General features: G+C 43.9%; 1 protein-coding gene across 1 annotated transcript; it reads right to left on the bottom strand.

Annotated features, from left to right (window-relative positions):
• Positions 1-3903: 3903 nt before the first annotated feature.
• CFAP107 (cilia and flagella associated protein 107) lies at positions 3904-21091 on the bottom strand. The gene is made up of 4 exons (XM_003936008.4): positions 20774-21091; positions 9648-9761; positions 7130-7307; positions 3904-5891 (listed from the first exon to the last, which is right to left on the bottom strand). Exons 1-4 carry the CDS (start codon positions 20882-20884, stop codon positions 5710-5712), a joined length of 585 nt encoding a protein of 194 aa, XP_003936057.2. The 5' UTR covers positions 20885-21091; the 3' UTR covers positions 3904-5709.
• Between the last annotated feature and the right edge of the window lie 175 nt (positions 21092-21266).

The following is a 21266-nucleotide window of genomic DNA, read 5'->3' as shown; positions in this document are numbered from 1 at the left end:
GATCACGAGGTCAAGAGATTGAGACCATACTGGTCAACATGGTGAAAGCCTGTCTCTACTAAAAATACAAAAACTTAGCTGGGCGTGGTGGTGCGTGCCTGTAATCCCAGCTACTCAGGAGGCTGAGGCAGGAGAATTGCCTGAACCCAGGAGGCGGAGGTTGCGGTGAGCCGAGATCGCGCCATTGCACTCCAGCCTGGGTAACAAGAGCGAAACTCTGTCTTTAAAAAAAAAAAAAAAAAAAAAAAAAAAAAAAAAAAAAAAAATCCTACAAGCCAGAAGACAGTGGGGTCCAATATTCAACATCCTTAAAGAAAAGAATTTTCAACCCAGAATTTCATATCCAGTCAAACTAAGCTTCATAAGAGAAGGAGAAATAAAACCCTTTATGGACAAGCAACTGCTGAGAGATTTCATCACCCCCAGGCCTGCCTTACAAGAGCTCCTGAAGGAAGCATTGAGCAAGGAAAGGAACAAGAAGCACCAGCCACTGCAAAAACATACCAAATTGTAAAGACCATCAACACTATAAAGAAATTGCATCGACTAACAGGCAAAACAACCAACTAGCATCAAAATGTCAGGATCAAATTCACACATCACAATATTAACCTTAAATTTAAATGGGCTAAATGCCCCAATTTAAAGACACAGACTGGAAAATTGGATAAAGAGTCAAGACCCATCAGTGTGCTGCATTCAGGAGACCCATCTCATGTGCAAAGACACACATAGGCTCAAAATAAAGGGATGGAGGAATATTTACCCAGCAAATTGAGACCATAAAAGAGCAGACATTGCAGTCTTAGTCTCTGACAAAACAGACTTTAAACCAACAAAGATCAATAGAAACAAAGAAGGGCATTACATAATGGTAAAAGGATCAATGCACAAGAAGAGCTAACAATCCTAAACATATACGCACCCAATACAGGAGCACCCAGATACATAAAGCAAGTTCTTAATGACCTGCAAAGAGACTTAGACTCCCACACAATAATAGTGGGATACTTTAACGCCCCACTGTCAATATTGGACAGATCAATGAGACAGAAAATTAACTAGGATATCCAGGACTTGAACTCAGATCTGAACCAAGTGGACCTAATAGACATCTATAGAACTCTGCACCCCAAATCCACAGAATATACCTTCTTCTCAGCACCACATTGCATTTATTCTAAAATTGACCACATAATTGGAAGTAAATCACTCCTCAGCAAATACAAAAGAATGAAAATCGTAACAAAGAGTCTCTCAGACCACAGTGCAATTGAATTAGAGCTCAGGATTAAGAAACTCACTCAAAACTGAACATCTACATGGAAACTGAACAACCTGCTCCTGAATGACTGCTGGGTAAATAATGAAGGCAGAAACAAAGATGTTATTCGAAACCAATGAGAACAAAGACACTACATACCAGAATCTCTGGCACACATTTAAAGCAGTGGCTCTAGAGGGAAATTTATAGCACTAAATGCCCACAAGAGAAGCAAGGAAAGATCCAAAATTGACACCCTAACATCAGCATTAAAAGAATTAGAGGAGCAAGATCAAACAAATTTAAAAGCTAGCAGAAGACAAGAAATAACTAACATCAGAGCAGAACTAAAGGAGATAAAGACACAAAAGACCCTTCAAAAAAAATCAATAAATCCAGGAGCTGGTTTTTTGAAAAGATCAACAAAATAGATAGACCACTAACCAGACTAGTAAAAAAGAAAAGAGAGAAGAATTGAATAGATGCAATAAAAAATGATACAGGGGATATCACCACCAATCCCACAGAAATGCAAACTACCATCAGAGATTACTACAAACACTTCTATGCAAATAAACCAGTAAATCTAGAAGAAATGGATAAATTCTTAGACACTTACACCTCTTAAGACTAAAACAGGAAGAAGTTGAATCTCTGAATAGACCAATAACAAGTTCTGAAATTGAGGCAGCAATTAATAGCCTACCAACAAAAAAAATTCCGGGACCAGATGGTTCATAGCCGAATTCTACCAGAGGTACAAAGAGGAGCTGGTACCATTCCTTCTGAAACTATTCCTAACAATACAAAAAGAGGGAATCCTCCCTAACTCATTATATGAGACCAACATCATTCTGATACCAAAATCTGGCAGAGACACAACTAAAAAAGACAGTTTCAGGCCAATATCCATGATGAACATTGATGCAAAAATCCGTAATAAAATACTAGCAAGCTGAATCCAACAACACATCAAAAAGCGTATGCATCACTACCAAGTCAGCTTCATCCCTGGGATGCAAGACTGGTTCAACATACACAAATCTATAAACGTAATCCATTACATAAACAGAACCAAAAACAAAAACTGAATTATTATCTCAGTAGATGCAGAGAAGGCCTTCGACAAAATTCAACAGCCCTTTATGCTAAAAACTCTCAACAAACTAGCTATTGATAGGACATATCTCAAAATAATAAGAGCTATTATGACAGACCCACAGCCAGTATCATACTAAATGGGCAAAAACTGGAAGCATTCCCTTTGAAAACTGGCACAACATACTCCAGGAATGTTATGGAAAAAAAAAAAAGAAAACTGGCACAAGACAAGGATGCCCTCTCTCACTACTCCTATTCAGCATAGTATTTATTGGAAGTTCTGGAAAGGGCAATCAGGCAAGAAAAAGAAATAAAGCGTGTTCAATTAGGAAAAAAGGAAGTTAAATTGTCTCTATTTGCCGAGGACATGATTGTATATTTAGAAGACTCCATTGTCTTGGCACAAAATCTCCTTAAACTGATAAGCAACTACAGCAGTCTCAGGATACAAAATCAATGTGCAAAAATCACAAGCATTTCTATACGCCAATAATAGACAAACAGAGAGCCAAATCATGAATAAACTCCCATTCACAATTGCTAAAAAGAGAATAAAATACCTAGGAGTACAACTAACAAGGGATGTGAAGGACCTCTTTTTTTTTTCTTTTCTTTTCTTGGCCTTTTGGCTAATTTTATTTTATTTTATTTTTATTGATTTATTTTCTCAGCCTTTTGGCTAAGTGAAGGACCTCTTCAAGGAGAACTACAAACCACTGCTCAAGGAAATAAGAGAAGACACAAACAGATGGAAAAAATATTCTGTGTTCATGGTTAGGAAGAATCAATATTGTGAAAATTGCCATACTGCCCAAAGTAATTTATAGATTCAGTGCTATCCCCATCAAGCTACCACTGACTTTCTTCACAGAATTGGAGAAAACCACCTTAAACTTCATACTTCATCATACTTCTTCCAAGAAAATCCTAAGCAAACAAACAAACAAACAAACAAGCCGGAGGTATCACACATCACACTATCTGACTTCAAACTATACTACAAGACTACAGTAATCAAAACAGCATGGTACTGCTACCAAAACAGAGATATAGACCAATGGAACAGAACAGAGGCTTCCTTCCTTCAGCTCTCTCTTTCTTTTCTCTTTCTCTTCTTCCTTCCTTCCTTTTTTCTTTCTTTCTTTCTCTCTCTTTCTTCCTTCCTCTCCTTCTTCCTTCCTTCCCTCCCTCCCTCCCTCCCTCTCTCCCTTCCTTCCTTTTGACTGAGTTTCACTCTTGTGGCCCAGGCTGGAGTGCAATGGCATGATTTCCACTCACCACAGCCTCTGCCTCACACACGCTGCTCCCACGGCCCAAGCTGCCTTCTCTTCCCTCCCGATCTGTCCCTTCATCGGGGCAATCTCCCTCAGCTTTCTGGCCTTGACCTACCTGATTCTCGTTGGCCCTACCTAGATAGGTCAGCTCTTCATTCATCACCCGTCAACCCCTGCCCGTTCCTCTCATGACATCCTTTACTTTCAAACAAGCTTGTCCAACCCTCTGCCTGCAGGCTGAATGTGGCCCAACATAAATTTGTAAACTTAACTTAAAACATGATGGCATTTTTTTTTTTTGCAATTTTTTAAATTTATTTATTTTTTTAGCTCATCAGCTGATGTGTTAGCTTGTTGTTGCTTTTGGGACGGAGTCTCTCTTTGTCACCCAGCTGGAGTTCAGTGGCACAATCTCTGTTCACTGCAACCTCTGCCTCCCGAGTTTGAGCAATTCTCCTGCCTCAGCCTCCCGAGTAGCTGCGATTACAGGCATGCACCACCATGCCCAGCTAATTTTTGTATTTTTAGTAGAGACGGGGTTCCACTGTGTTGGCCAGGCTAGTTATAAATTCCTGACCTCAGGTGATCCGCCCATATCAGCCTCCCAAAGTGCTGGGATTACAGGTGTGAGCCACGTGCCCGGCCAGCTTTATTATTATTATTATTTTTTAATGTGTGGCCCAAGACAGTTCTTCTCCCAATGTAGCCCAGGGAAACCAAAAGACTGAACAGCCCTGCGTAGCACATCCTGGATCTCTCCGCGATCCCTCGCTGTTCCCCCAGGGCCTCCAGCTGCAGCGTCTCTCTGTCCTGCAGGCATTTACCTTGTGCTCCTCCCTGACTTCTGGACTGAGGCTCTGTGAGGTCAGGGTCTGGTCCCGTCATGGCTCAGTGGATGCTCAAGAGAATGGACGGATGTTGGAGGTGTGCAGACAGTCAGCTCCACTCTACCCGGCAGCTGTCTCCACCCTGCAGCTGTCTCCTGGAGCAACCCTTCTGCATCCCCTGGCTCCTCCTCCTGTCATTCATTCATTCAACTCATTCATTCAATTCATGTCATTCACTCATCCAGCGAGCATTTACAGATAACCTAGCCTGTGCCAGGCTCTGACGTTCAGTTGGGATGGAAGACAACGTCCTTACATGGACACTTGAATGACTAAGGAAGGAATTGGGTAGGTGCCAAAATGACCTTAAGGTAGGTGGCCTGAGGCCGGCAGCTGTCCTGTGAAAACAATGGCAAAGACTCAGGCTCCCAAACTGGGAGTCATATTATCAGTCCGCGGTATAAAATCACTGGCAAGACACACCTGTGCTTGTGAGCCAAGCACGCAGAGGCCCAAAGGTGTCTCCTGGCATTTCTTTGAAGAGGCGGTTTTGTGCGAGCACTGAGCATCCACACTTGGGGACCCTTATCCTGGGCGAGGACCATGCCTGAGTTCTCTGCTAGGAGATCCACTCTCACTCCCAAATCACTCACCAGAGCTTCTCCCCTCTACCCAGGCTCATAAAGATTTGAGAGCTCAGAGACAGAGGAAATGCCACGTGTCTTTCCCTACTTCTGAGCCCCGCGGGGCCACAGCATGCCTTCCCCTGCCCTGGCAATGACAGACAAGCTGGGGCCCTTCCCCATCGCCAGCTCTGCAGCACTGCCCGCCTGGGAACCACATTCGACCATTCTGTGGAGTTTTCATGATGGGTTTCATCCCATCATCATGGGACTAGGCTCTTCAGGGAGTCACATTATCTCTCCGGGCCTCAGTTTCCCCTCCTGTGAAACAACCGTGTGGAACTTAAGGACCCCTCCGGTTTCCTCTGACAATCTGAATGTGTCTTGTGCGTGTACATAGCCCTGCAATAGCGTCAAAGAGCTTTAATTGTGGGATGGAAAAGAAAGGAGCCTGTGGATTTTGAGGAGGGGACGGGTTCCGCCAAATGCAGACCATGATTCCGAGGGCCTCTCTGGTGGGCTGGATCCTGTATTCTGAGTTTATCTGCAGTGCTTGCTGTCTGGCAAGTCCAGTGGGTCTCCAGTTGATTCTATTTGAGCTGCTACTGGGGTGGCAGCTCTCAGAAGTGTGGGATGGGATGTAGGCGACGGGGAGGGACCGGGATCGCATGCTCCCTCGAGGACAGAGCGCACAGCGGTGGTCTGGGGTAGGATGAGGTATAAGTACTCTGCTTCAGGCCAGCCTTGGGTGCGAGCCATCTCTGCTTGAGCTGCTCAAAGAGTCCATAGTTTGTAGGGGGAGCTGCAAGAGAAACCAGGGTTCCAGCTGAACGGGGCTTAAAGAAGGAGTCTTACCCTAAATGGCCATGAGACTGGGCAGCAGGGGCACTGGAGGTTTACCCAGGCTGTTCTATCAGGGACTGAGGCTGGCAGAGCCCCAGAGGGAAAGGGCCTTGCAGAGAGCATTGGTTCCGGCAGGCTCTGGCAGTCTCGAGGTGGGCCTGCCTCCCAACTGCTCAGGGGAGTTCAGGCTCTGCCACAGGCGCCTTAGAGATGTCAGCCCCATGGTGTGGTTGTGCGTGGCCTCGCTGGTCCCAAGTAATTGTCCCACCCCATCAGGAAAGAAGCTGTGCGCGTTGAGAGTGATGTTGAGGAGAATCCCACGCAAAAGTAATGCAGAGTGACCGGCAGCTCATTCTTCAACCTATGGCCCTTTGCATCAAAAGGTAGGATCACAGAGACGGCCCTGCTCTGTGTCCTCATTAGGGGAGACGTGACTTAAACTGTAAATCAGATCAAGGCACTCTCCTACAAAAATCCACTCCAAGTCTTGGGATTGTGGGTAGGACACATTCCATTCCCTTCACCACGCCCTATGAAGCCCTACAGGGTCCTCCTCCACTCCTGCCTTAGAACTTTTTCACTTACTATTTCTTCCTCTGGAATGCCCTTCCTCCCAATCCCTGTATGGCTCCCTCCTTCCCAGCTTAACTATCTCCTCAACAAAGACCATCCCTCACTTTTCCAAGGAGGTATTTGTGAACCAAAGGGAGAGTCACAAGCACACCACCTCACTCTCTATCCATTACCTGTTTCTTTTCCTGGGGCACCTTCCTGTCTGTCATTGTCTACGCGATCTTAATGTTTCCCCACTGGAAGGTCAACTCCCAGAAACTCCTCAGTGTTTGTTACCACTGCAGCAGGGGGCACTCCCTGGGAACTGCTGTCATTATTCATGGAATAAATAGGACTGGGAGGGGGGATGTTTGGATGTCCCTCCCTGCCACCTGTGCTCTAAGCACGCCACCATGGGGCACAGGTGATGGCTTCATTACATAGCCAAGATTGCCCCGTGTCAAGGGAGAGGACGGGCAGCAGCCCTGAGGGGACAGTAGGACTCAGCCCCTGCTACGTCATCCCGCTGCTCTCCTAGAGCCAGGGTCACCCGTGTGGTTCCTTCTGCATGCAGCTGGTACAGCTGCGTTGTTCCAGGCACCTTTACGGGCCGACACAGAGAAAAATCCTGAATTATAAAAGTACCAAGAAGGGGATAGTCAGACTTCTCTGGCAGCCACAGTAGCTTCTGTCCGTTCCAGGTGCGGAGTGGAGGCAGCCCGGGGTTGTAACCGTGCCGGTTGTAATGGTCGTCATAGGTGCTGATCAGGTAGCGATGCGGGGGCTCCTGGTGGTGGGTGATCAGGTGTTTGCAAGGGAGCCCCTGGAAGGACAGACACGGTGGGCTCGTCACTGATAGGAGCAAGCCATCTGCCTGGCCATGGTAGAGACAGGAGCTGCCACAAGTAGGGGTCTGTGGTGCGGATGGAGAGAGTGGGCATCCGTGGGCTGGCAAAGGGCCTTCAGGGCCACCCCTGGGGGACACGCTTGTTGATCCCACTCTGGGGCAGCCCACTTTCAAGCACATCCCAGCCAGCGGCAGTCAGTTCTTTATATGACCGGTCCCATGCCAAGTCAATTCATTCCTAGAATGAGCTATGGTGACACATTAAAATTAAAGCCACAAGAATGGAAAACCAAACAGCGTTCTCACTCATAAGTGGGTGTTGAACAATGAGAACACATGGACACAGAGAGGGGAACATCACACACCGGGGGCCTGTCAGGGGGTTGGGGGCTAGGGGAGGGATAGCTGGGGGTGGAGGGATAGAGGAGGGATAGCATTAGGAGAAATACGTAATGTAGCTGACGGGGGAATGGATGCAGCAAACCACCATGCACGTGTATACCTATGTATCAAACCTGCATGATCTGCTCATGTACCCCAGAACTTAAAGTAAAAAAAAAAAATTAAAGCTAGGACATCCCGCTAAATGAGAAGAGTCAGCACTACCTCACTTGTGATCTGAAATTGCACCCTGATTTGTCTGAAGTCTTATGCGTCCAAGCCTGTTCCTAGTGGCAAGGAAAAGATGGCGACTGCCAGTCTGACATGTGTGCTTTATATTTCCGTCTGTTACTGTGGGAAGAACCCGAGAACACCCCATAAATTGCCTTCTCTTGCACAGGATTTATGGCTCACTCAGCTGGAAACCAGGCGAGTGATTTCTTTGGTGAGGAGTAATTTACAGGGAAAAGAAAGTCACCTTCTCCTTACTCTGGGATGTTTGCCTGAAGCGATGCTTTTCCTAAGAAAATCCTCTGGGCCCGGAAGGGAATCCTGGGGCACTGCCCTGATTTACAAGCGGGGATAATGTTGATTTCCACACTTGTCCTATTGTCTGGAGCAGACAGGGAGGCCTGTGTCTGCTGTGGTCTGGAAATGCCAGCTGCACCCAGTATTTCAAGTGGTGGTTCCATAAATAAGTCAGATCACAATGCCAGAGGAGGACAAGGGGGGTGGGCACAGACATGAAGCAGGATTCCCAAGACCCACATCACCAGGTACCCCACAGTGTGTTTCCAATGCCGGAGTGACTCGGAGGGTTTCCCAACGACAGAGGGACCTGCCCAAGCAGCGTCGTGGCCCGAGAGGGAGAGAGGCCCGCAGGAATTTTCTTGCAGTTTCTCTTGCAGGCGTCCCCAAACTTTTTACACAGGTGCCCAGTTCACTGTCACTCAGACCGTTGGAGGGCCGCCACATACTGTGCTCCTCTCACTGACCACCAATGAAAGGGGTGCCCCTTCCTGAAGTGCGGCGGGGGGCCGGATAAAGGCCTCAGGGGGCCGCATGCAGCCCGTGGGCCGTAGTTTGGGGACGCCTGGTAGGGTGTGGTCCTGCCGTCTTTATTGTGTGCCTGGGGGATTTTCTTCATTCGGGTGTGGGAAAGTGACAGACCCAGAGACAACTGCCTTTGATCTGAGTGGTCTTGGGTCCACAGATGTGCACCCAGTGGGTGAGCACCTACAAGCTTGTTCTCCCCAGGGCGTACCTGCTGGGAGCTACCCACAGGGGTTGATGGAGGAAGCTTTCCCTGCTGTTCCTGGAAGCGCCGGGATCTGTGAGCCTCTGGCACACCAAGTTAATAACTGTCTCCTATATACTCACTAGTGGGCTTGCTAAAGTTAATAATAGTCTCAAACACCCCTTCTTGGGTATGGGGAGCATGTCCTGAGGTTGCAATGCCCTGCTCTCTGCTTCCGACCTGTAACACCATGATGCCCACAGGCAAGTGCCCAGTCAATAAAGAGAGTATGTGAATAGTGCTTGACATTTCATACGAAAGAACAGGAAGCTGGAGCACAGATGATACAAGACACTGTTTGTCCAAACACATCACGGCTAGCTGCTTTTGCAGTGCCTTATGGGATTCCTGACTAGATGCCCCATTCCCGTTTTGCTGTTTCTCCCATTCTTTGCTTACATTCTGTTGGAAGAGTGATCCACGTGCTGGGATGTAGGTTGGAGGGAATGCTACCGGTTTGAGATTAAACAGGTCATCTGCTCACACAGGTCACTATGGGTTAGTGCTATCTGCAGCCCCTGGGCTGGGAGGGTGTTAATGGGACTACTCCTGTTTTCTCCAGAGGGTCCTGAACCTATAAGACGCTGAGCTTTGGGTGGGGTCCAGGCCTGAGTGTCCCAGATGCCACTCCCTCTTACCTCAACTTTCCTTTTCCCGTACCACCTGGAGATCTGGTCGGGTCTGTGGTCTGGGAAGGGGACGTATTCTTTTCTGTGAATGGACTGGGGTGTCTTGTCAGTGTCTCTGGTGAACTGGAAAAGACCAAATATTCAGGCAAACCTCTGAGATGCCACTTCTCAAACTCCTGCTGGGTCCACTTACCTCCTGGGCCATCTGAAGGTGGGTATTGAAATGGTAAAAAACTCCAGCACGTCCCGCCCAACACATGAAAAGAGCTGGCCCGGGACTGGAGCCTTCCATCTGGCACCCCGGGTAAAAGCTGTCACTGGCTCCCCTGGCCACCTTCTCCTGGTCCTCACCTGAGTCCTTTCTCATCTCTCCCCCTGCTTTGGTCTCTCCTTGGCCTCCTCCATTTCCTTTTCTTCTTTGTTCCTCACTCTTTCCAACTCTCTCACTTTTTTTTTTTTCTTTTTTTTTGAGACGGAGTCTAGCTCTGTCACCAGACTGGAGTGCAGTGGCCTGATCTCGGCTCACTGCAACCTCTGCCTCCCAGGTTCAAGCAATTCTCCTGCCTCAGCCTCCCAAGTAGCTGGGACTACAGGCGCGCACCACCACACCCAGCTAAATTCTTGTATTTTTAGTAGAGACAGAGTTTCACCATGTTGGGCAGGATGGTCTCAATCTCTTGACCTCATGATCTGCCTGCCTCGGCCTCCCAAGGTGCTGGGATGACAGGTGTGAGCCACTGTTTTCTTAAAGTTTAATACGGTAAGATGCGTTCAACGTAAAATTTACCATTTTAGCCATTTTCAACTCTACAGTTCAGTGGCGCTCAGGCTGTTCTGCGATCATCATCACCATCCTTCTGAGAAGTCTGCTTACCTTGCAAAACTCAAACTCTGTGACCGCTGGACACTAACTCTCCATGCTCCTGTCCCTGCAGCTGCTGCCAATCATTATTCTACTTTCCGTTTCTATGATCTTGCCTGTAATAGGCACTCTACGTAAGTAGAATCAGACAGTTTTTGTCCTTTTGTGTCGGTCTTATCTCACTTAGTATAATGTCTTCAGAATCCGTCCATTTGATAGCATGTGTCAAAGCTTTCCTTTTAAGGTTGATTCTCTTCCATTGTATACTTACACATTTTGTTTATCCATCCATCCATCAGTGGGCATTCGGGTTACATGCACTTTTGACCACTGTAAATAGTCACTTTGAACGTGAGTGTACAAATACCTTTTGGAATTCCTGCTTTCCATTCTTTTGGGCATACAACCAGAAGTGTAATTGCCGGATCACATGGTGATTCTATGTCTAATTCTTTGGGGAACTGCCATATGGTTTCCCACCGCGGCGGTACCATTTTACCTTCCCACCGGCGGTGTGCAAGGGTTCCCATTTCTTCACATCCTCACCAACACTTGGTATTTTCTGTTTTTTGATACTAGTCATACTAAAGGGTGAAGTGGTATCTCATTGTGGTTTTGATTTGCATTTCCCTAATAATCAGTGAGGCTGACTACGCTTATGTGTTTACTGGCCATTCCTACATCTTCTTTGGAGATGGATCTATTCAGGCCCTTTGCCATTTCTTTTTTCTTTTTTTTTTTTTTTTTTTTTTTTTTTTTGAGATGGAGTTTCGCTCTTGTTACCCAGGCTGGAGTGCAATGGCGAGATCTTGGCTCACCGCAACCTCCGCCTCCCGGGTTCAGGCAATTCTCCTGCCTCAGCCTCCTGAGTAGCTGGGATTACAGGCACGTGCCACCATGCCCAGCTAATTTTTTGTATTTTTAGTAGAGACGGAGTTTCACCATGTTGACCAGGATGATCTCGATCTCTTGACCTCGTGATCCACCCGCCTTGGCCTCCCAAAGTGCTGGGATTACAAGCGTGAGCCACCACGCCCGGCCTGGTCCTTTGCCATTTTTGAATCAGGTTTTTTGTCTTTTGTTGTTGTTGAGTTACAGAAGTCCTTTACATAGTCTGGATATTAGTCCGTTATCAGATACGTCATTTGCAAATATTCTCTCCTGCTCCACTGCTTGTCATTTACTCTGTCGATAGCGTCCTTTGAGGCACAAAGGTTTTTGTTTTGATGAAGTCCACTTTATTATTTTTTCCTTGCGTTGCCTGTGCTTTTGGTGTCACATCAAGAAATTCTTGCTAAAGTCAGTGTCATGAGACTTTTTCCCTATGATTTCTTCTTTTTTAATTTAATTAAGAAAAATAGAGATGGGATCTTGCTGTGTTGCCCAGGCTGGTCTTGAACTCCTTGCCTCAAGCAATCCTCCCACCTCAGCCTCTCAAAGTGCTGGGATTACAGGCATGAGCCACCACACCCAGCCCCTCACGTTTTCTTTTAAGAGTTTTGTAGTTTTAGGTCTCATCTAGGTCTTTGATTCACTTCGAGCTGTTTTGTATAGGGAGTTAGGGAAGGTTCTAACTTTATTTTTTTTGCATGTAGATATTCACTTTACTCAATGCCATTTCTTTAAGAGCTTGCACTTTTTCGCCATAGAATGGTTTTAGCCTCCTTGTCAAGGGTCATTTGACCAAACATACGAGTGTCTCTTTCTAGGCTGTCTCTTTTTTTCTGTAGGTCTGTGTATCTGTCTGTATGCCAGTATCACACGGTCTTGATTACTGTAGATTTTAGTAAATGTTGAAACCAAGAAATGAGAGTCTTCCAACTTTGTTCTTTTTCAAGATTGTTTTGACCATTTGGAGTCTTAAGATTTTATATGAATTTTAGGATGTTATGTCTGGAAAAAACAACAACAACTTTACTGGGGTTTTGATAGTGATTGCATTGAATTTGTAGATAGCTTTGTGTAGTATTGATATCTTAACAATATTAAGCCTTCCATCCATGAACACAGGGTGTCATTCCACTTATTTACGTCCTCTCTCTTTTTTTAGCAGTGTTTTGTAGTGTTCAATGTATGTAAGTCTTTAACCTCCTTGGTTAAACCGACTCTTTGGGCCGGGCGCGGTGGCTCAAGCCTGTAATCCCAGCACTTTGGGAGGCCGAAGCGGGTGGATCACGAGGTCAAGAGATCAAGACCATCCTGGTCAACATGGTGAAACCCCGTCTCTACTAAAAATACAAAAAATTAGCTGGGCATGGTGGCGTGTGCCTGTAATCCCAGCTACTCAGGAGGCTGAGGCAGGAGAATTGCCTGAACCCAGGAGGCGGAGGTTGTGGTGAGCCGAGATCGCGCCATTGCACTCCAGCCTGGGTAACAAGAGCGAAACTTCATCTCAAAAATAAATAAATAAATAAATAAATAAATAAATAAATAAATAAATAAAATAAACCTACTCTTTTTTTTTTTTTTTTGAGACAGAGTCTCACTCTGTTGCCACGTGCCAGGCTGGAGTGCAGTGGCGCAATCTCGACTCACTGCAACCTCCATCTCCCTGGTTCAAGCAATTCTCCTGCCTCAGCCTCCCGAGAAGCTGGGACTACAGGTGAACGCCACAACACCCAGCTAAGTTTTTTTTTTTTTTTTTTTTTCTGTATTTTTAGTAGAGACGGGGTTTCACCATGTTGGCCAGGATGGTCTTGATCTCTTGACCTCGTGATCCACCCGCCTCGGCCTCCCAAAGTGTTGGGATTACAGGCGTGAGCCACCGCACCTAGCAAACCTACTCTTAAATACTTTTTTTTGATGTTACTGTAAATGGAATTGTTTTCTTAGTTTTCTTTTCAGAGCTCATTGTTAGTGTTTACAAACACAACTGAGTTTTATCTAAACTCTATTAGTTCTAACAGTTTGTGTGTGTGCACGCACGCATGTGTGTGCGTGCGTGTGTGTGATCTTTAGTGTTTCCTATGTATAAAATCATGCCATCTGCAAAAAGAGGTAATTTTACTTTTTCCTTTCCAATTTGGAAGCATTTCTTTCCTAATCGTTCTGGCTAGACCTTCCAGTACTATGTTGAATAAAAGCAGCAAAAGCTGGCATCTTTGTCTTATTCCTAATCTTAAAGGAGAAGCTTTCAATCCTTCACCATCAAGTATTATGTCAGCTGTGGGCTTTTGTCATTATGTTGACGCAGTTTCCTTCTGTGTCTAGTTTGTCAAATACTTTTTTTTATCTAAAGAAGTTTAATTTTGTCGAATGCTTTTTCTACATTGTGATGATCACGCAGTTTTTTTCCTTCATTCTAGAATATTGGCTAATTTTTATATATTGAACTTTATTTTTATTTTGAGACAATCAGCCAGGCTGAAGTGCAGTGGTGAGATCTCAGCTCACTGCAACCTCCACCTCAGGGTTCAAGCCATTTTCACACCTCAGTCTCTTGATTAGCTGGGACTACAGGCACATGCCACCATGTTCAGCTAATGTTTGTATTTTTTGTAGAGATGAGGTTTCATTATGTGAGTCAGGCTGGTCTCGAACTCATGACCTCAAGTGATCTGCCTACCTTGGCCTCCCAAAGTGCTGGGACTACAAGCATGAGCCACTATGCCCAGCCCTTCACCATTCATGCATTCCAGAAATAAATCTCACTTGGTCATGGTGTATAACCCTTTTAATATACATTAAAATGTATATTAAAATGGTACAACCCTTTTAATATAATATTGAATTGGGTTTTCTATTATTTACTTGGGAATTTTTGCATCAATATTCATTAGGAATATTGGTTTGTAGTTTTCTTTTCTTGTAATGTCTTTGTCTTTAGTATCAGTGCAATACTGCCTCATAAAATGAGTTAGAATGTATTCCCTCCTCTGATATTTTGGAAGCATTTGAGAAGGACTGATTTTCATTCTTTCTAAAATATTTGTTAGAATTCACCATTGGCATTCCTTTGTTGGGAGATTTTTGATTACTAATTCAGTCTCTTCACTAATTATCGATCTATTCAGACTTTCTATTTCTTTATAATTCAGTGTGGATAAATTGTATATTTCTTGGAATTTCTCCACTTTATGGAGAATTATACAAGTTATCCAAATTTTTGGCATAAATTGTTCACAGTACTCTCCTATTATCTTTTTGAGTCAGAAAAAAGTTGGCAGTTCTTTTTTATTTTTATTTCTTTTTATTTTTTTAAAAATGGGGTTTCACCATGTTGGTTAGGCTGGTCTTGAACTCCCGACCTCAGGTGATCCACCTGCCTTGGCGTCCAAAGTGCTTGGATTACAGGCATGAGCCACCACACCTGGCCAAAAGTTGGTAGTTCTTTTACACTTTTCATTTCTAATTTTAGTTACTTGCATTTATTCTCTTTTTTTTTTCCTTTTGTCAATATAGATAAAGATTTGTAAATTTTACTGATCTTTTCAAAAAACCAACTCAGATTCTGTTTGCTTGTTTCTTTGTTTTGAGATGGAGTCTTGCTACCCAGGCTAGAGTGCAGTGGTATAATCTTGGCTCACTGAAACCTCCATCTCCCAGGTTCAAGCAATTCTCCTGCCTCAGCCTCCCGAGTAGCTGGGATTATAGGCATGCACCATGATGCCCGGCTAATTTTTGTATTTTTAGTAGAGACTGAGTTTCACTATGCGGCCAGGCTGGTCTTGAACTCCTGACCTCAGATAATCCACCTGCCTCGGCCTCCTAAAGTGCTAGGATTATAGGCATGAGCCACCATGCTTGGCCCCAACTCAGTTTTGTTGATTTTTTTTCTGTTGTTCTTCTATTTTCTATTTTACTTATCTCTTCTCTAAATCTTTAATTTCCTTCCTTCTGCTAGCTTTGCATTTAGTTTGTTCTTTTTTTTCTATTTCCTTAAAGTGTAAAGTTAGGTTGTTAATTTGAGATATTTCTTCTTTTTTAATGTGCTTATGGCTGTAAATTTCCCTCTTAACAGCATTTTCACTGCATCCCGTAAGTTTTGGTATATTGTATTTTCATTATCATTTGTCTCAAGATATTTTCTAAATTTTGTGTGATTTTTTTTATTTACTGATTTTTTTTTAACTTCCACTTATTTGTGGATTTTTCAGTATTTCTTCTGCTATTGATTTTTAGGTTCATTTCACTTGTGATCAGAAAAGATACTTTGTATGATTTTCATCTTTATAATTTACTAAAACTTGTTTTGTAGTCTGACATATGGTGTATCCTGGAGAATATTCCATATGCACTTGAGAGCAAACAAAAAACAACAACAAAACCCACGTGTATTCTGTCTTTGTTGGGTGGAGTATCTGTCAGATCCAATTGGTCCATAGTCCTCAATTTCCTTCTTGATCTTCTGCCTGTATCTTTTTATCCAGTATTAAAAGTGGGCTATTGAAGTACCCTACTATTATGGTAGAGTCATCTATTTCTCCCTTCAATTCTGTCCATTTTTGCTTCATATATTTCAGAGCTCTAATATTTGGTGTATATACCTGTGTAATTACACCTTCTTCTTGGTGACTTGGCCCTTTTATCAATATACAATGTCTCTCTTTGTCTCATAATAGTTTTTAACTAAAAGCCTACTTTGTCTGATATAAGCCACACCTGCTCCCTTCTGGCACTAATTGCACCAACTATCTCTGCTTCCTTTCACTTTCAACTTACATCTGTACTTCCATCTACAGTCAGTCTCTTGCAGGCAGCATATGGTTGGATCTTGTTTTATAAATCTCTCTGCTAATGTTTTTGCCTTTTATTGGGAAGTTTAATTCATTTACATTTAAAAGTGATTACTGATAGGGAAGGACTTACTTTTGCCATTTTAGTATTTGTTTTCTGTATGTCTTGTAGATTTTTCTTCTTTATTTGCTTTTACTGTCTCCTTTGTGTTTAATTTTTGAGGGCACATTTTGATTCCCTTATTATTTCTTTTGTGAATATTTGATAGGCATTATCTTTTTTTTTTTTTTTTTTTTTTTTTTTTTTTGAGACGGAGTTTCTTGTTACTCAGGCTGGAGTGCAATGGCGCGATCTCGGCTCACCGCAACCTCCACCTCCTGGGTTCAGGCAATTCTCCCGCCTCAGCCTCCTGAGTAGCTGGGATTACAGGTGCACACCACCATGCCCAGCTGATTTTTTGTATTTTTAGTAGAGACAGGGTTTCACCATGTTGACCAGGATGGTCTCGATCTCTTGACCTCATGATCCACCCGCCTCGGCCTCCCAAAGTGCTGGGATTACGAGCATGAGCCACTGCGCCCGGCTGATAGGCATTATCTTTGTGGTTACCATGGGGATAGTATACAATGCTCTACCGTTATAACAACATATTTTAAATTGTGACCAACTTGGCCGGGTGCGGTGGCTCACGCCTGTAATCCCAGCACTTTGGGAGGCTGAGGTGGGTGGATCACCTGAGGTCAGGAGTTCAAGACCAGCCTGGCCATCGAGGTGAAACCCCATCTTTAAAAAAAAAAAATTGTGACCAACTTAAATTGCATACCAAAACTTTCCTCTTTTTATAGCTCTGCCTCCCTCTGCTTTATGCTATTGAAGTCACAAATTACATATTTATATAATGCATACTCATTTACATAGATTTATAATTTTATGCACTTGTCTTCTAAATTCTGTCAAAAATAAAGAGTGGAGTTATATTCCAAAATTATAGTAATCCTGGCTTTTATGCTTGTCTACATATTTACCTTTCCTAGAGAACTTTATATTTTTATATGACTTCAAGTTACTGTCTAATGTCCTTTCATTTCAACTTCAAGGACTCTCTTTAGCCTTCCTTGCAAGATAGGTCTACTGTCAATAAACTCCCTCAGCTTTGTTTATCTGGGAATGGCTTAACTTCTCCCTCATTTTTAAAAGACAGTTTTGTGGGATACAGAATAATCAGATAACAGTATTTTTTTTTATCAGCACTTTAAATATATGATCCCATGGCCTTCCAGGCTCCAGGGTTTCTGCTGAGAAAATTCCCTCATTATCTTTTTTATTTTTTATTAATTTATTTTTTTGAGACAGGGCTTTACTCGCACTCTGTTACCCAGGCTGGAGCACAGCGGCATGATTTCGGCTCACTGCAACCTCCGCCTCTCAGGTCCACCTCTCAGGCTCAGGTGATCCTCCCACCTAAGTCTCCTTAGTAGCTGGAACTACAGGAATATACCACTGTGCCCAGCTAATTCTTATCTTTTTTAGAGATGAGGTTTTACCATGTTACCCAGCTGATCTTGAACTCCTGGGCTCAAGCAATCCACCTGCCTTATCTGCCCAAAGTGCTGAGATTCAAGCATGAGCCACCACATCTGGCCAGTTCCCTAATAATCTTGCTGAGGATCCATTGTTCTTGATGAGTTAGTTTTCTCATGGTGCTCTCAAGATTCTCTCTTGGTTTTTGGGTTTCAGTATTTTAATTATAAAGTGTTTCAATGAGGGTCTCCTTAGATTTTTCCTACTTGGAGTTCATTGAATTTCTTGGATATGTAGATCTATGTATTCACTGAAATTTGGGAAGATTTCATTCATTATTTTTTCAAATACTCTCTTGACCCCTTTCTCTCTTCTCCTTATGGAATCCCCTTAATGCATATATTAATATGCTCCACAGTGTCCCATAAGTCCCACAGGCTCTGTTCACTGCCTTTAAATTTGCTGATTCTTTCTCCTGCCTATTCAAATCTGCTGTCAAATCCCTCTATTGAATTTTTCAATTTAGTTATTGCATTTTTCAGCTCTAAAACTGGTTTGACTCCTTTTTAAAATTTCAGTCTCCTTTTTGATAGTCTCATTTTGCTCATGTATTGTTTTCCTTATTTCCTTTAGTTCTTTGTGTCCTTTAGCTACTTGTCCATATTTAAGGCAGCTGTTTTAAAGTCTTCTCTCACTCTATTTTCTTCCTTTGGATGAGCCTTTTTTTCCCCCTATTTCTTTGTAAGTCTGGGGATTTTTTTTACTGGAAATTGGGCATTTGAAAAACAGCCAACTCTTCCAGTCTCTGCAGACTGGCTCTGTGCAAAGGAAGACCTTTTCTAACCAGCAGGTAATGTTCTGAGTCTTGGGGTCAGCCCGATATGAAGGCTTAAGGCATTCTCAAGCCTTTTCTGGTGTACATCTCGCCTGGACCTGTGTGTGCTTTTTAAAATTCCCCCATATACACAGCTGCCTTTAAATGTTTTAATTTCCAAGAAAAAGTCTCATCCCTGCTTCTTCTTGGACTTCAGATGTTCTGTTGTATTCCTCTACCCATAATCTCTTGCCCCAGGTATTGATAGGTCTGTAATCCCCTGGCAGCTTTCACTAGCTATGCCTGTCATTGCTTTCCATGGCTCTTCCCAGCCTGAGATCTGAACCATGCCACCTTTTCCCATCTCAGCTCCAAGTTAGATGAAATAGCAATCCCTCAGGCAGCCCCAGACAGGTTCAAATGTTGCTCCACCCACTCTGATTTGAAAGAGGGAACTTGGAGCTGAGCTGCCACTTCCCATAAAAGGCAGACTATGCTGTGCTGTGCTGGGGAGATAGTGGGAAAAGAATAAGTAAAAACATCATGGAATTTCCTATCATTTTGAATGTGCCTTTTTCTTGATTGGGCATTTGACTGGCTGCTGTGTATCTCTGACTGTTTTCCAGAGCTCCTATAACATTTTCATGTTTTTTTCTTTAATGTTTCCATGGGGAATGAGAACCTGGAGCTTCTCAGTGGCTTAGTCTCACTTCTGAGGTGTGAGACCAGCCCATAATGTCCCTGAGGACTGCATCACCCATGGCACCTGAAGGTATTTTCAACCAGTCCTTTTTGCTTTTGGAATTCTTCTTGCACATACCCGCTCCCTGAACAAGGCCAGGTACAGTTGTAGCTGATGATGAACGAAGGTTGTATCTGGCCAGAGAGGTGGTGATTACTAATGTTCTCCATGAAAACAGACTTTAAACTTTCTCCATACCAAAGCGACAATTCTATTTCACCTTCTTTTCCTTGCTCACTTTCCAAGAAGACACGGAGAAATCTAGGTACCTTTGAAAAATTTAAATGGCTCAGTCTTGCCAAACATGAATGAAGATATTCAATTTCAAGTACGTCAACTTGCAACTTTGCCAACTCAGGCAAAGTATTTTCCAAAGACCTTTATAACACAGAGGAAAACCAAGAGCCTAATTGTTCTGTTCGAAAGCAAAAATTGGCCGGGCCTGGTGGCTCACATCTATAATCCCCACACTTTGGGGGACCGAGGCAGGCAAATCATTTGAGGTCAGGAGTTTGAGACCAGCCTGGCCACATGGTGAAATCCCATCTCTACTATAAATACAAACAATTAGCCTGGTGTGGTGGCATGCACCTATAGTCCCAGCTACTTGAGAGGTTGAGGCAGGAGAATTGCTTGAGCCCAGGAGACATAGGTTGCAGTGAGCCAAGATTATGCCACTGCACTTCAGCCTGGGCAACAGAGCAAGACTCTGTCTCAAAACAAAAAAAAAGAAAGAAGGTAAAAATTGAAATGCATTGGTAGGGCAAGATTGTGGAAAGGTGCCAGAGAGCAGCAAGCATATCCCTGGACATGAGTGCAGAGAATACCAAACTGCCCTGAGGAGGTACCACACTCTGGGAAGGGCCAGGATAAGGAGAGCAAATGTTCTTCACATCAAGGTACAAAAGAATTAGAGACAGCAGGCCGGGCGCGGTGGCTCAAGCCTGTAATCCCAGCACTTTGGGAGGCCGAGGCGGGTGGATCACGAGGTCGAGAGATCGAGACCAACCTGGTCAACATAGTGAAACCCCATCTCTACTAAAAATACAAAAAATTAGCTGGGCATGGTGGTGCGTGCCTATAATCCCAGCTACTCAGGAGGCTGAGGCAGGAGAATTGCCTGAACCCAGGAGGCGGAGGTTGCGGTGAGCCGAGATCGCGCCATTGCACTCCAGCCTGGGTAACAAGAGTGAAACTCCACCTCAAAAAAAAAAAAAAAAAAAAAAAAAAAAAGAATTAGAGACAGCAAATATCTAGATGCCTAGAAACACTTCACTGAGAATAGTGCTGAGAGGCACAACTATATTGACACCCTGTTACAGTATTTTAAAGATATAGTAGGGAACTTGGTGGTTGCTTGAATATAACTATCCTTTGTACAGCACAAAGACCCCAATGCCACATTTTTAAGATGCAATCATTTGCTGCCCTCCATCTGAAAATAGTGATGAACTTCACTCCTGCCTCCCCCCATCAGTCCTTCCTCTGAGCCCTCTGCCCAACCTCTCTCATTTCCTTACCTTTCTCCTCTCTTCCACCCAATTTCCAGTGAGCACTCTTGTTGAATATTTGGTCTCGATCTGCCAGCTTGGAGTAGAGAATGGCTGTGGATTTACTGCAGTCAAAAACATGATAAGGATTTGCCCCAGGTTTCTTTGACTTGACACAGTTTAAGGTTTCAGGGAGAGAGGAAGGAGTTATGAAGTTGCTGAGTTTGGGGTGCCGTTTTTTGTCTTCCCAGCTGGTCTCCTGAATGGGTAGTAGATGGCTCCCTAGTAATCTCAGAGAATAAAAAGGCCCCAAGGATTCACTTTCAGCCTCTAGGGAGAGGTCATCTGTCTTGGATTCTCTACTGTTGACTATCTCCATGGTGACAGACTCTGGGTAAAAATAATCTCTGTAAGAGAACAGTTGATTCTGCAGAAGCAAAATTGACCTCACAAAAATAAATCAAACCAACCACCACCACAAAGGCAGCCACCAGAAGAACCTGGTTTCTTTGTTATCACCACA

This window comes from Saimiri boliviensis, chromosome 11, assembly GCF_048565385.1.
Source record: "Saimiri boliviensis isolate mSaiBol1 chromosome 11, mSaiBol1.pri, whole genome shotgun sequence".
Taxonomy (NCBI): Eukaryota; Metazoa; Chordata; class Mammalia; order Primates; family Cebidae; genus Saimiri; species Saimiri boliviensis.
This window is presented reverse-complemented; position numbering and strand designations above follow the sequence as displayed.

Excerpts from the sequence above, each read along its gene's own strand:
- CFAP107 (XM_003936008.4), bottom strand. The coding sequence starts at position 20,884 with ATGTTTTTGACTGCAGTAAATCCACAGCCATTCTCTACTCCAAGCTGG. Across the intron at positions 7,308-9,647 it reads ACGGGAAAAGGAAAGTTGAG|GGGCTCCCTTGCAAACACCT; the intron begins GTAAGAGGGAGT and ends CTGTCCTTCCAG. Across the intron at positions 5,892-7,129 it reads GTCTGACTATCCCCTTCTTG|CTCCCCCTACAAACTATGGA; the intron begins GTACTTTTATAA and ends TTTCTCTTGCAG.